The 14,410-nt window shown below is 46.9% G+C and overlaps 1 protein-coding gene across 4 annotated transcripts in view; it reads left to right on the top strand.

The window, feature by feature from the left end:
- The first annotated feature begins 338 nt into the window (after nt 1-338).
- Nucleotides 339-14,410, top strand: part of tsc22d4 (TSC22 domain family member 4) — a 59,243-nt gene continuing 45,171 nt past the window's right edge. For 2 of the 4 annotated variants that reach the window (XM_078164052.1, XM_078164051.1), the window contains exons 1-3: nt 345-792; nt 7,915-8,633; nt 8,735-8,868. In XM_078164052.1, coding sequence (XP_078020178.1) covers nt 7,965-8,633; nt 8,735-8,868 — 803 coding nt within the window. In that variant the 5' untranslated portion in view covers nt 345-792; nt 7,915-7,964. Of the gene's footprint in view, nt 793-2,618; nt 4,231-7,914; nt 8,634-8,734; nt 8,869-9,143; nt 9,797-14,410 lie in introns of those variants that run through there. The other 2 variants (XM_078164050.1, XM_033609850.2) reach the window with 2 other exon arrangements.

Here is a 14,410-nt window from a genome sequence, read left to right as displayed (position 1 = left end):
CAGTTTGACTTACCTCTCTGTCTGGAAGTGAAAACCCAGAGTTTCCCTCATCTCAGAGTTAACACGCTCAGAGTTTTCACTGAACCAGAGTTTAAATAGAGTTTAAATATATTGATTATTGATTTGTCATCAGAGCCTCTGATCAAACATCTTGATTAACAACAATCTGAGTTTACATCCAATAAAACGTTATTATCAACGTGTCAGACGAACAGTGACTCCTTCTCCTCCTCCTTCTCCTCCTCCTCCTCCTTCTCCTCTTTTAAGCGCATGCACCTCCCTGCCGGAAACGCACAAGCGCACGCGCGCGGCTCGGTCCGGGCTGGTTCACGCGCGCGTCCCGTGTCTTCACCACGTCAGTGACGCGCGCTGTTTACAGAGAGAGGAGGAGGAGGGTTGAAGGAGGACTGACAGAGAGGAAGAAGAAGAAGAAGAGTTTCTTTCTGTCCAGAGAAGAGGAAGAGGAGGAAGAGGAGACGTCCCGCTGTAGTCCTGGTCTCTGATGGACTCACAGAACTCTCAGATCAGTAGAAGAAGAACTTGGAGGAGTTCCTCTTCAAACCTTTTCCTATCTAAACTTTACGCGCGCTCCCGCCGCCTGCGGCTGTAACGCGCATGCTTTCTCCACAGCTGTTTTTGTTTTTTCTTCTTCGGTGAATAATAATGGACCGATTGTGTCACTGGGTCCGGTGGTGACGTCACTGGAGAGACAGAGAGGGAGGACCGGTGCGCGCTGCTGATCCAGATCACAACCAGGGCTGTCGGGAGCGCGCCTCGGCTGAGCGCATGAATGTGAGTGTTTGTTTACAACTTTGACGTCAGAGGGTTTGATTCACTGTTGTTTGTGAAGTTTGTTGTTTGTAACACATGCCCTCACATTCAGATTTATGTTCCCTCACTTTCAGATTCATGTTCCCTCACTTTCAGATTTATGTGCCCTCACATTCAGATTTATGTTCCCTCACATTCAGATTTATGTTCCCTCACATTCAGTTTGTGTGGTTCATTGTCAGCCTAGTGGTGGGTGATAAAACGATAACATATTGTCTCGCGATAAATACTTATATGCCACTCATCCAGGTATCATCGGATAATTCGTAATTCATTTGTAATTGCAATTGTCATTGTAATTCAAAAACCAAAAACGGTAAATCTGTTATTTGATTCAAAACAAAAAATGGAAAACCGTTTTTGGTGTCAGAATCAAATAATGGAAAACCAATCAAACCCCGCCTGTTTTTGCAGATTCGTTTTATCGTTATTCCTTTTTGGACTGAATATTGAACAGGTCTGCGGGACACTCAGCCAATTCGTTTTCACGTTTGAAACCAAAAACGGAAGTCACTTGGTTTTTTTCTTCTTTTTTTTTAAACCAAAAATCGAAAAATGAAATCACGTGATCTATTCCTTTTATGTTTCCAAACAAAAAAAAACAGAAAACCAAATTCAAAAGACCGTGCAATTTTGGTTTTTGCAAATTCCTTTTTTCATTTCTCATTTGGGACAGACAGTAGTGCAGTGGACAGACAGGAAGCGGAAGTGAAGTATAAAAACGTCAAAATAAAATCCAAGAGGATAGAATGGCCATTCTATTAAAAATGTAACAGCCAACATTATGCAAGCACAGGATCTAATAAAATAAATAAATAGGCCCACAAATGCTATGCATATTTATCCAAAAAATGTGTGAAATATTATTTAGTTGCGTAGTGTGAATTAATAGCCTAATTAATTACATATGTGGAAATAGCCTGTGTCGTCCTTTGTTAACCATTTCACATACAGATGTTACTCATTTCAGTGCTGCAGCCACAGTGAAGGGGGTGAAATAATTGATCCAGGAGTAGCTGCAGTGCACAACAACAACCAGCAGGTGGCACATGTGAGCAGTTGAGATGCAGCGTCCAACTGAAACTGTTTGAGAATTAGCAGTACTGTTATATTTTCTGCCAGACCTGTACAGTATACTAACTCATTACACAGACTTAATTTCATAAAGGACATTTCTACTATGATATTTAAACCAACCATCCGTATTATGAAACATGGAATTAAACTTTTAGCTTCTGAAGTATTTAGTTAGACAGCTCTGATGGAGCTCAGGATTTATCAGGAGGACGCTGCTTTACTCAAACAAATTTCACTGTATGAAATATATCCGTGAGAACATGATTTCAGTTGGAGGTGTGGGGTTGCTGAATATTAAACACCCCCTCCCCAAAAAACATTTTGAGTTTATTAAATACCTGCAGAGATGCGGCCGCAGCAGAAACGATAAGTGCGTCTCCCCATTGAGAGAGACACTGTGCGCATTTATGCACGAAACACAGCAGCCTGACTTCATTAATTATCAGGATCTAATGTTAATTAATGTTCTGTGTTCTTCTACACATGCAAAAGGTCACATACATAGTTCAGGTTCATACAGTGAAATTTGTTTGAGTAGTTTTTCGTTTTTGGTTTAAAATGAAAGAAAAGGAAAAAAACACGTGACTTCTGTTTTTGGTTTCAAACGCGAAAACGAATTGGCTGAATGTCAGCAGACCTGTTCAATATTAAATCCAAAAAGGAATAACGATAAAATGAATTAACAAAAAATAAAAACGGGCTGGGTTTGATTGGTTTTTCATTATTTGATTCTGACAACAAAATCAGTTTTCCGTTTTTTTGTTTTGAATCAAATAACAGATTTACTGTTTTTTGGTTTTTGAATTACAAATGATTAATTTTATTATCGAACCATTGACCTTAACCTGGATTAATAGAAGGGCATTATATGAATACAATGGTGTCATGGTGAGCCAACCTAATTCTTTCCAAATAGAGCTATTCAAGTCATCTGGTGAAAATTCTTGTATTTTTTAATATCGCAATATATATTGCAAAAAAAAAAAAATTATAAAAATCTCAATGTCAGTTTTTTCCAATATCGTGCAGCCCTAGTTGACAATACATTTTCCTCCGTGTGCCTTGACTGATGACTGTGATTGAAATCAGAAGAAAGTGTTAAAATTTATTTATTTTCTCCTGGTCCTTATTTTAAATACATGTAGGTTATTGAAGAATTATCGATAATTATCGTTATTGATCAATATGAACCAGCTATATTGTGATATACTTTTCAGCCATATCGCCCGTCTCTAGCTCTGAGTTGCTCTGCAGTGTAAATAGTTGTTGTCACAGCAGGAACAGAAACTTTCTCCTCCACTGACTCAGACTTTCACCATCTGAAGGGACGTGCATGCTCATCTGCATCTGTAGAGCAGCCAGTAGGAACAAGGCCTCTCTAAAATGTCCTGTGATTGGACAAAGTGTCCTGAAGATAGGAGGACAAGTGGACGTCCAGTTGTCTCTATAATCAGAGGTTATTGTGGCCCCGTCCATCTCAGAGTTACTTCCTCCATGTCCTCACGTTTGAATAAGAATCATCACGTTGACACAGAACTGCTGTGTTTCTGCGTTCATGTGGAACTCACGGTTACGACACAGGAAGTCATGAACTCGAGTCTCTCAGTACATTTGTAGTTTTGAGGACATGAACGCGACTTCAGGGGGACTCGTAGGGTCACTTCCTGTGAACGCAGCCTGTATATGAAGGAGTGGAGGTTTCTGTCAGGTGGAAGTGTCATCATCGTTTAGCCAATCGGCATGCAGACGTTCATCTATTGGTCCAATCAGAGCAGCTCGTGTGTCCCACACAGGAACACACTTAGAAACATGTGAGAGTGTGAAGACCCTGCAGTGGTCAGAGAACAAAGAACACATACTTTAATCTGACCTGTGGAACAGCAGAACGTCTCCAACACTGAAATACTGAGAGTACAGTGTACTGAGAGTAGCAGTAAATGTACAGACTGAGGGTGATTGTTGTTTCAACAGTTGAGATCTTGCAGAACCTGAACTGAGCACACACGCACGCACACACACACACACACACACACACACACGTTAATCCAGGTTGTGCAACAGGCAGCAGACTGAGGCAACAACAAGCAGCAGCAGCGTGGTGACTCAGAGGAAACAGGAAACACAGAAGAAGAAAACCAGTTTCAGACGAGAGACACAGACTGTAGCAGGGGACAGACAGACAGGAAGTGCAGTGAGACGGGGTTGTTACTCTGCGTTTGACTGGACCTGAGCAGACAGACTGTGTTTGTTTTCATACGTTATGGGGACATGAAGCAGGTACCACACTGTGAGGACTCATCTCCTGTTTGGGGACAACAGCAGGTAGAGTGTCAGAGTGTACACCTGTGTCAGCGTCACGGTACTAATAAAGTTTTGTCTATTTGAACACTCCAGTTTTTAACCCTTTAAAACCTTGTGACGTCGTGCCGACGGCCGCAGACCTGTGTTTACATCATTCTGTTTATACGTACATATAAATAAGAACAGTGACAGACACAGCGTAAACACTCCTGTCCTCCGTGTCGTCGTGTCATTACCTTGTGTTACCGTACCTGATGGCGGTGAAAACATCTTCCCCGTGACGGCCACCGGAGGTCGCTGCTCTCATGATTCTGTTTGAACTGATGTGAAATAAAAACTGTGGTAGAACATTCATTCTTTCATCAGCAGGAAGTTCAGGCTTCTTCTTCACCACCAACATGTTGTACACTCATAATGACATCATCACGCCACATTACATGAGGTGTAAAACCCACATGAAACACACATGTGACGTCATGCCAGAAGAACCAGGAACACTTTTTCACTGCTGAAAAACTAAATAATGTACAGGCAGCACAGTTGTGCAGTGGTTAGCACCGTCACCTCACGGGTTTGAGCCCCAGGGTGAGCGAGCCCTTCTGTGTGGAGTCTGCATGTTCTCCCCGTGTCAGTGTGGGTTTCCTCCAGGTGCTCTGACATGTTCTCCCTGTGTCAGCATGGGTTTCCTCCAGGTGCTCTGACATGTTCTCCCTGTGTCAGCGTGGGTTTCCTCCAGGTGCTCTGACATGTTCTCCCTGTGTCAGTGTGGGTTTCCTCCAGGTGCTCTGACATGTTCTCCCTGTGTCAGCGTGGGTTTCCTCCAGGTGCTCTGACATGTTCTCCCTGTGTCAGCGTGGGTTTCCTCCAGGTGCTCTGACATGTTCTCCCTGTGTCAGTGTGGGTTTCCTCCAGGTGCTCCGACATGTTCTCCCTGTGTCAGCGTGGGTTTTCTCCAGGTGCTCCGACATGTTCTCCCTGTGTCAGCGTGGGTTTCCTCCAGGTGCTCTGACATGTTCTCCCTGTGTCAGCGTGGGTTTCCTCCAGGTGCTCTGACATGTTCTTCCCTTCTCAGTGTGGGTTTCCTCCAGGTGCTCCGACATGTTCTTCCCTTGTCAGTGTGGGTTTCCTCCAGGTGCTCTGACATGTTCTTCCCGTGTCAGTGTGGGCTTTCTCCAGGTGATCCGACATGTTCTCCCTGTGTCAGCGTGGGTTTCCTCCGGGTGCTCCGACATGTTCTTCCCGTGTCAGCGTGGGTTTCCTCCAGGTGCTCTGACATGTTCTCCCTGTGTCAGCGTGGGTTTCCTCCAGGTGCTCTGACATGTTCTCCCCGTGTCAGCGTGGGTTTCCTCCGGGTGCTCTGACATGTTCTCCCCGTGTCAGCGTGGGTTTCCTCCGGGTGCTCTGACATGTTCTCCCCGTGTCAGCGTGGGTTTCCTCCAGGTGCTCTGACATGTTCTCCCCGTGTCAGCGTGGGTTTCCTCCAGGTGCTCTGACATGTTCTCCCTGTATCAGCGTGGGTTTCGTCCAGGTGCTCTGACATGTTCTCCCTGTGTCAGTGTGGGTTTCCTCCAGGTGCTCTGACATGTTCTCCCTGTGTCAGTGTGGGTTTCCTCCAGGTGCTCCGACATGTTCTTCCCGTGTCAGCGTGGGTTTCCTCCAGGTGATCCGACATGTTCTCCCTGTGTCAGCGTGGGTTTCCTCCAGGTGCTCCCACATGTTCTCCCTGTGTCAGTGTGGGTTTCCTCCAGGTGCTCTGACATGTTCTCTCTGTGTCAGCATGGGTTTCCTCCAGGTGCTCTGACATGTTCTCCCCGTGTCAGCGTGGGTTTCCTCCAGGTGCTCTGACATGTTCTCCCTGTGTCAGCATGGGTTTCCTCCAGGTGCTCTGACATGTTCTCCCTGTGTCAGCGTGGGTTTCCTCCAGGTGCTCTGACATGTTCTCCTCGTGTCAGCGTGGGTTTCCTCCAGGTGCTCTGACATGTTCTTCCCGTGTCAGTGTGGGTTTCCTCCAGGTGCTCCGACATGTTCTTCCCGTGTCAGTGTGGGTTTCCTCCAGGTGATCCGACATGTTCTCCCTGTGTCAGCGTGGGTTTCCTCCAGGTGCTCCCACATGTTCTCCCCGTGTCAGCGTGGGTTTCCTCCAGGTGCTCTGACATGTTCTTCCCGTGTCAGTGTGGGTTTCCTCCAGGTGCTCCGACATGTTCTTCCCGTGTCAGCGTGGGTTTCCTCCAGGTGATCCGACATGTTCTCCCTGTGTCAGCGTGGGTTTCCTCCAGGTGCTCCCACATGTTCTCCCTGTGTCAGTGTGGGTTTCCTCCAGGTGCTCTGACATGTTCTCCCTGTGTCAGCACGGGTTTCCTCCAGGTGCTCTGACATGTTCTCCCCGTGTCAGCGTGGGTTTCCTCCAGGTGCTCCGACATGTTCTTCCCGTGTCAGCGTGGTTTTTCTCCAGGTGATCCGACATGTTCTCCCTGTGTCAGTGTAGGTTTCCTCCAGGTGCTCCCACATGTTCTCCCTGTGTCAGCGTGGGTTTCCTCCAGGTGCTCTGACATGTTCTCCCTGTGTCAGCGTGGGTTTCCTCCAGGTGCTCTGACATGTTCTTCCCCTGTCAGTGTGGGTTTCCTCCAGGTGCTCTGACATGTTCTCCCCGTGTCAGCGTGGGTTTCCTCCAGGTGCTCTGACATGTTCTCCCTGTGTCAGCGTGGGTTTCCTCCAGGTGCTCCGACATGTTCTCCCTGTGTCAGCGTGGGTTTCCTCCAGGTGCTCCGACATGTTCTCCCTGTGTCAGCGTGGGTTTCCTCCAGGTGCTCCGACATGTTCTTCCCTTGTCAGTGTGGGTTTCCTCCAGGTGGTCCGACATGTTCTTCCCGTGTCAGCGTGGGTTTCCTCCAGGTGCTCCGACATGTTCTCCCCGTGTCAGTGTGGGTTTCCTCCAGGTGCTCTGACATGTTCTCCCCGTGTCAGCGTGGGTTTCCTCCAGGTGCTCTGACATGTTCTCCCTGTGTCAGCATGGGTTTCCTCCAGGTGCTCTGACATGTTCTCCCCGTGTCAGCGTGGGTTTCCTCCAGGTGCTCTGACATGTTCTCCCTGTGTCAACGTGGGTTTCCTCCAGGTGCTCTGACATGTTCTCCCTGTGTCAGCGTGGGTTTCCTCCAGGTGCTCTGACATGTTCTCCTCCGGTCAGCGTGGGTTTCCTCCAGGTGCTCTGACATGTTCTTCCCGTGTCAGCGTGGGTTTCCTCCAGGTGCTCCGACATGTTCTTCCCGTGTCAGCGTGGGTTTCCTCCAGGTGCTCCGACATGTTCTCCCCGTGTCAGTGTGGGTTTCCTCCAGGTGCTCTGACATATTCTCCCTGTGTCAGCGTGGGTTTCCTCCAGGTGCTCCAGCTTCCTCCCACAGTCCAAAGACATGCAGGTTAATTGGTGACTTTCAATTGTCCGTAGCTGACAATGTGAGTGTGGTTGTCTGTCTCTATGTGTCATTCATGTGATAGTCAAGACATTTAAAATAAAATTGATTATTCACTCAAACAAACTTTAGCTCAGGTTGTGCAGATTACAGAGACATTTGAAGATACTCCAGGAAATGACATCACAAACAAAACCCCCAGTGTAGACACTGAGGACTGTTTCTACTGCATAGAGTGTAAAGGGTTAATGAAATGTCCTAATAAGATACATTAACCATTGTTTTCTCTGTGTTTTAGTGAGGCTGTAGTGTGTGTGTGTGTGTGTGTGTGTGTGTGTGAGTGAGAGGATGAGCGGTGGTAAAAAGAGGAGTGGCTTCCAGATCACCAGTGTGACCTCAGACATCAACCAGACTCTGGCTGGCCAATCAGCTCCCAGTGTGGTCCTGACCGTCGTCCAATCAGCAGCCTCCTTCTCCTGCAGCGCTCAGGGAAGCTCCTCCCAGCCGACCACGCCCTCTCTGAAGAGGAAATACATCTCCCACGATGCCTCAGGGCAGGGGGTGGGGTCTTCCTCCAGGTTCAGGGTGGTGAGGCTGGCGGTGGGCGGGGCCGGCGGCGGTGGGCAGGGCGAGCCGTACCACCGCGGGCGATGGACGTGCACGGACTTTGTGGAGCGTCATGAAGGGGCAGTGTTCAAGCGGGTGATGGACACCATGAGACATGCCCACTCGCTGGAGTCCCTGGAGATGATCGGTCGGGACATAGACAGAGGTGCAGTCCACTCTCAGGACACCGCCCACCTGCTGGCTCAGCCAATCCGTGGCAAGGAGGGGGCGGGGCTTGTGCTGCACAGCGGGCCGCCTTCTCCGACACACCAAGAGCCAATCAACATCCGGCTCCTGGACCTCAAGGAGCCAATGGGAGCTCAGGGTTTTGAATACACCCTTCCACCTCCTTCGCCCCGCCCACGAATCGTCCCTCCACCTCTACGATTGGACGTCGATTCTGCAGGACGGGTACGAAGCAATTTCATTGGATGAAGTGAACAGCTTCAATACTTTATACTGACCTGTCTCATCTGCCTGTCTCACCTTTCTCTCTCACCTGTCCCTCTCAGTCTGTCCTCAGGCTGTCCCACTCTCAGCCCAGCTCCCCCCCTGCTGGACCGTACCATCCCACTCTGACCCCCATTCAAACTCCAGCAGCCTTCAGTCTGGACGAAACCATCTTCAGCCTGTCGGGGGATGACAGGTAAGTTATTCATGACTCACTGGTGGGTGTGGCCGCTGTGGGGAGGTGTCTCATCTACAGTTAGCTGCAGACAGACAGACAGAGACATGTGGACAGACAGCTGCAGGGAACAGATACAACTCGAACAATCATTACTACAGCTACTGATGATTGATGGATGATGGAGTCATGTTCTATGTCACCATGAACACACTGAGGGAACATGTCTATGATTGTAGAACGTGTCTGTGATTGTAGAACGTGTCTGTGACTGTAGAATGTGTCTGTGGTTGTAGAACCTGTCTACACTCAGAGCACCGTCAGCTGATCTCAGAGCAGCGAGAACAGACTCATAGTGTGGACGCCAGATTAAGACATAAAGAGGACGTATTGATTCAGAGACAGCGGAACGTCTATCGGTCAATATTCCCGAACACAGGCCGTCTCCACAACAGATTGATTGACCCTGGTTCTGAAACCGGTCCTTTCAGGGCTCTTAGAAACTTATAGGTGAGAACCAGCTACATCCCCACCAGTTTGGATCAGAACCAATGTAAACAGGGCTGTGTCATCAACAGGGGGCGGGGCATGACATGACAGAAGTGATTGGTCCTAGAAAGATGCTGGATCGCACTGATCACCTGTTAACTGTACCCACCGATGATGTCACAGCCCAGCCCTCAGCTGGAAACCCTCCAGGTTCCGATCTAACAACAACAACAACAACAATATATAAATACATAAAAACAAATAGTTGATGATTGTTTATGAAACATCTGAAATTCTCCTCAGAAACTTTTTGTGGATGTTGATGTTTGCTTTTACAGAAAAATGTAAACAAATATTAACTAACAATGAGACTGTGTAAACACCACCATACACAACAACAACAACAACAACAACAATACTAATAATAATAATGACAACAATAATAATAATAATAATGATAATGAATTTTGATGTATTATACATTTTTTATATTTTAATCAGTTTCTGATGAATTATTTGTAAATATTTATTATCTGAAAAAAATATTATTTCATGATTTATCAATAAATAAATTCATATATATTTAATTTATTTAAAAACCTCTGATGTGTCAAATAGCTTCTAATATTTTAATTAACTTATAATATATTTCTTATTTTTTGATATATAAATACAACTCTGTCATATTCAGTAAACTCTGATATTTAATTATTCTTTGTTGTCTTATTTATTTATTTTGTTTAGTTAAATTCTGAAATACTAATAATTTTCATATATGACTTACTCTCATATATTAATTCATTTTTCATATATTAATTTCTGATTTATTAATAGTGAATTTGATCTCAGTCAGCAGGTGTAGAAACATGTTTCAGTTTGAATCATATTCAGTTAATTACTTTTTGATTAGTTAATAAATCTGTGTCATAAACATTAATTACTGATAAAGAGTTTGTATGTTTCAGTTTGATTCATATATTAATAAATGTCTGTAGTTAATATGTTGCAGCATCCAGGAGATTAGAAACATGTTGGATCTTAAATTATATAAATTACTGATATATAAATGAATTAATGTGATAATAATAGTAGTTGGGTGTAAAAACATGTTTCAGTTTGATTCATAATAATTAATCACTGATATATAAACAGTTATTTATTTACAGTATCAGCTGATGTCTGAACCTGTCTGAGTCTGACTGTATGAACACATGAATACATGAATGAATGAAACTCTGTGTTCAGACTGACTCTGAGTGGGCAGTAGGAGAATTCCCCTGCAGTGTTCCTATTGGCTGACAGTGAGTGGGCAGGGGCTGGAATGAGGCAGCAGCCAATCAGAGGGCAGAGAGTGTGTGGGTGTGGGAGGCGGGGTTGTTTAGAGGAGACACTCAGAGACACTCAGAGTCTAACAGTCAACATGTGGACGTCCTGAGACGGCTGCTGCTGATTGGACAAAGTTCTCAGGGACCTGAGGCAGCCAATCAGAGACAGTTTGGAGGACAGGAGACAGGAACGGCGAACAACTAAGACTGTGGACGTTAACAAGGGTGGACATTGAAGCAGTTTCTTTGAATCACCTTCTCGTTGGATGATCTGACTACTGATTGGTCAGCAGGTTCCTGCGGTCTGTAGCTGAGCTCTGATTGGACATGACTGACGCTGGGCTGTAATTGGTTGGACATGTTCGGGAGTGTAAAGAAAATGATTTTGGGGCAAGGGCAGCCATCCTCTCCCCTCTCTGACCCCACCCCCTGTCCTCGTCCTCAGCGCCGTCCTCCGTCGACCCCGCCCCTCCCTCGCAAGACGCTACAGCTTGTTGCTAAGCAACCAGAGGCTCCTGTTGTGTTACGGGATCGGAGGCGGGTCAAAGGTCAGGTGTCAGGTGTCAGGGAGTCCTGGCCGGGCGTTGCGCTGATGGCCTCTGAGCCCAAACACAAGACGAGTCGGAGGTCCCTGACCCCGCCCTCCTGGGGTCAGAAACCCAGAACTGCCCACCAACCACAACCTCAGGTGACCCCATCAGCCCTGCGCACCGGCCTGCCACCCGCTTCCCCTCACCCTCATTGGTCAGTCCCCGTTAGAGCTCCACCCACTGGACGGGGCTCAGATGCCACTATGATGTCACTGCTGCTGTTCTGCCACAGGTAACTACGGCAACCACATGGAGGGGGTGGGTGGGCTCTGACTCACCTGGAGGTCGACACGCCTTCTAAAAATCTGGGGGGTTATGGCGTCTTTGTTAAAATCACTCTGATGCTTCATCAATAAAGCATCACTCTGATGCTTTATTGATGAGGTATCAATGGGTTAGGGTCAATGACCACGGGAGGACACGTGATCAGAGGCATTTAAAATGTCTCAAAGTGTGGAAGTGTCAGACACAGAGACAGAGTCAGAGATGGAGACGGAGACAGAGACAGAGACAGAGTCAGAGTCAGAGTCAGAGATGGAGACGGAGACGGAGACGGAGACAGAGTCAGAGTCAGAGACAGAGTCAAAGACAGAGAGAGAGAGACAGTCAGAGACAGAGACAGAGTCAAAGACAGAGACAGAGTCAAAGACAGAGACAGGGTCAAAGACAAAGACAGGGTCAAAGACAAAGACAGAGACAGAGTCAAAGACAGAGGCAGAGTGAGAGTCAGAGACAGAGACAGAGAGAGAGACAGAGTCAGAGTCAGTCAGAGTCAGAGACAGAGACAGAGACAGAAAGAGTCAGAGTCAGTCAGAGACAGAGACAGAGTCAGAGTCAGTCAGAGACAGAGTCAGTCACAGAGACAGAGACAGAATCAGAGCCAGTCAGTCACAGAGACAGAGTCAGAGTCAGTCAGAGAAAGAGTCAGAGTCAGAGTCAGAGTCAGTCAGAGACAGAGACAGAGTCAGAATCAGAGACAGAGACAGAGTCAGAGTCAGTCAGAGAAAGAGTCAGAGTCAGAGTCAGTCAGAGACAGAGACAGAGTCAGAGTCAGTCAGAGAAAGAGTCAGAGTCAGAGTCAGTCAGAGACAGAGACAGAGTCAGAATCAGAGACAGAGACAGAGTCAGTCAGAGACAGAGACAGAGTCAGAGACAGTCAGTCACAGAGACAGAGTAAGAGTCAGTCAGAGAAAGAGTCAGAGTCAGAGACAGAGACAGAGTCAGAGTCAGTCAGAGAAAGAGTCAGAATCAGAGACAGCGACAGAGTCAGAGTCAGAGTCAGTCAGAGAAAGAGTCAGAGTCAGAGTCAGTCAGAGACAGAGACAGAGACAGTCAGAGAGACAGAATCAGAGACAGGGACAGAGTCAGAATCAGAGAAAGAGACAGAGTCAGAGACAGAGACAGACAGAGTCAGAGTCAGTCAGAGAAAGAGTCAGAGTCAGTGTCAGAGACAGAGACAGAGACAGAAAGAGTCAGTCACAGAGACAGAGTAAGAGTCAGTCAGAGAAAGAGTCAGAGTCAGAGTCAGTCAGAGACAGAGACAGAGTCAGAATCAGAGACAGAGACAGAGTCAGAGACAGTCAGTCACAGAGACAGAGTAAGAGTCAGTCAGAGAAAGAGTCAGAGTCAGAGACAGAGACAGAGACAGAGTCAGAGTCAGTCAGAGAAAGAGTCAGAATCAGAGACAGCAACAGAGTCAGAGTCAGAGTCAGTCAGAGAAAGAGTCAGAGTCAGAGTCAGTCAGAGACAGAGACAGAGTCAGAGACAGTCAGAGAAAGAGACAGTCAGAGAAAGAGTCAGAGTCAGAGTCAGTCAGAGAAAGAGTCAGAGTCAGAGTCAGTCAGAATCGGAGACAGAGTCAGAGACAGAGAGAGACAGAGTCAGAGTCAGTCAGAGAAAGAGTCAGAATCAGAGTCAGAGACAGAGACAGAGAAAGAGTCAGAGACAGTCAGTCACAGAGACAGAGTAAGAGTCAGTCAGAGAAAGAGTCAGAATCAGAGACAGCGACAGAGTCAGAGTCAGAGTCAGTCAGAGACAGAGACAGAGTCAGAATCAGAGACAGAGACAGTGTCAGAGACAGAGACAGTGTCAGAGACAGAGACAGAGACAGTCAGAGAGACAGAATCAGAGACAGAGACAGAGTCAGAATCAGAGAAAGAGACAGAGTCAGAGACAGAGACAGACAGAGTCAGAGTCAGTCAGAGAAAGAGTCAGAGTCAGTGTCAGAGACAGAGACAGAGACAGAAAGAGTCAGTCACAGAGACAGAGTCAGAGTCAGTCAGAGAAAGAGTCAGAGTCAGAGTCAGTCAGAGACAGAAACAGAGTCAGAATCAGAGACAGAGACAGAGACAGAGTCAGAGACAGTCAGTCACAGAGACAGAGTAAGAGTCAGTCAGAGAAAGAGTCAGAGTCAGAGACAGAGACAGAGTCAGAGTCAGTCAGAGAAAGAGTCAGAATCAGAGACAGCGACAGAGTCAGAGTCAGAGTCAGTCAGAGAAAGAGTCAGAGTCAGAGTCAGTCAGAGACAGAGACAGAGTCAGAGACAGTCAGAGAAAGAGACAGTCAGAGAAAGAGTCAGAGTCAGAGTCTGTCAGAATCAGAGACAGTGACAGAGTCAGAGTCAGAGTCAGTCAGAGAAAGAGTCAGAGTCAGAGTCAGTCAGAATCAGAGACAGAGTCAGAGACAGAGAGAGACAGAGTCAGAGTCAGTCAGAGAAAGAGTCAGTCAGAGAAAGAGTCAGAATCAGAGTCAGAGACAGAGTAAGAGACAGAGACAGAGTCAGTCAGAGAAAGAGTCAGAATCAGAGACAGCGACAGAGTCAGAGTCAGAGTCAGTCAGAGACAGAGACAGAGTCAGAATCAGAGACAGAGACAGAGTCAGAGACAGAGTCAGAGACAGAGACAGAGTCAGAGACAGAGAGAGAAAGAGTCAGAGTCAGTCAGAGAAAAAGTCAGTCAGAGAAAGAGTCAGAGTCAGTCAGAGAAAGAGTCAGAGACAGAGACACAGTCAGAGTCAGAGTCAGTCAGAGACAGAGACACAGTCAGAATCAGAGTCAGAGACAGAGTCAGAGACAGAGTCAGAGACAGAGTCAGAGTCAGTCAGAGAAAGAGTCAGTCAGAGAAAGAGTCAGAGTCAGAGTCAGTCAGAGAAAGAGTCAGG

This window comes from Epinephelus lanceolatus, chromosome 22, assembly GCF_041903045.1.
Source record: "Epinephelus lanceolatus isolate andai-2023 chromosome 22, ASM4190304v1, whole genome shotgun sequence".
In the NCBI taxonomy this organism is placed as follows: domain Eukaryota; kingdom Metazoa; phylum Chordata; class Actinopteri; order Perciformes; family Serranidae; genus Epinephelus; species Epinephelus lanceolatus.
The sequence above is the reverse complement of the archived record's forward strand: the minus strand, read 5'-3'. Positions and strand labels throughout refer to the sequence as shown.